The sequence below is a fragment of the Morone saxatilis genome, unplaced genomic scaffold (assembly GCF_004916995.1).
Source record: "Morone saxatilis isolate NCDOM2014 unplaced genomic scaffold, NCSU_SB_2.0 Contig24, whole genome shotgun sequence".
NCBI classification, from domain to species: Eukaryota; Metazoa; Chordata; class Actinopteri; family Moronidae; genus Morone; species Morone saxatilis.
The window spans coordinates 24365-24905 of record NW_023339807.1 but is presented as its reverse complement, the minus strand read 5'-3'; the positions used below and the strand labels follow the sequence as shown (position 1 = coordinate 24905).

The following is a 541-nucleotide window of genomic DNA, read 5'->3' as shown; positions in this document are numbered from 1 at the left end:
CGACTGAGCTAACCGGGCGCCCTTCCTTGGACCACTTTTTCTTCACACTCCACAACAGCTGCAGTACTGAAGATGCTTTGTCCCAGTAAAAAGCATCTTCAGTACCAAAAGCAGTAATTTAAATACTGTATGTGGATGTATGTATTGTCAATATTATCTGATCATTAATGTCAATAGTAAAATATGTAAAATATGTGTGCACATTCTTGTGAACATACCTTGTACAACAAATTATTAAATCAGCACTTTTTCCCCCCAAATGCTGTGGTGTAGTGTTTTGACATTTAATAAGGACTCACAGCAAGGTAGGCAGCATCCCTCTCAATGGCATCAGCCAATCGGTAAAGAAGCAGGCCACGATGAGAGGCATCCATCCGTCGCCATGGTGACCCCAACCTAAAGGCATCACGTGCTACTTTCACCGCCTTGTCTACATCTGCCTGGAAATATAACACCACAACATGATTAACTTGGTTAGTTGGTGGTTTTAAAAGGAATACTACTGTGAAATTGGCTTTGGAGCAGAGTCATGTTCAACAAA

The 541-nt window shown here is 41.4% G+C and overlaps 2 protein-coding genes across 2 annotated transcripts in view; one reads left to right on the top strand and one right to left on the bottom strand.

Moving 5' to 3' along the window:
• Positions 1-541, top strand: part of ppox (protoporphyrinogen oxidase) — a gene marked incomplete in the record, with an annotated part of 54413 nt that overhangs the window by 30140 nt on the left and 23732 nt on the right.
• LOC118335989 (aldehyde dehydrogenase, mitochondrial-like) overlaps positions 1-541 on the bottom strand; it is an 11940-nt gene that overhangs the window by 10052 nt on the left and 1347 nt on the right. Inside the window, exon 2 of the mRNA XM_035672510.1 lies at positions 300-440. Coding sequence (XP_035528403.1) covers positions 300-440 — 141 coding nt within the window. The remainder of the gene's footprint in view (positions 1-299; positions 441-541) is intronic.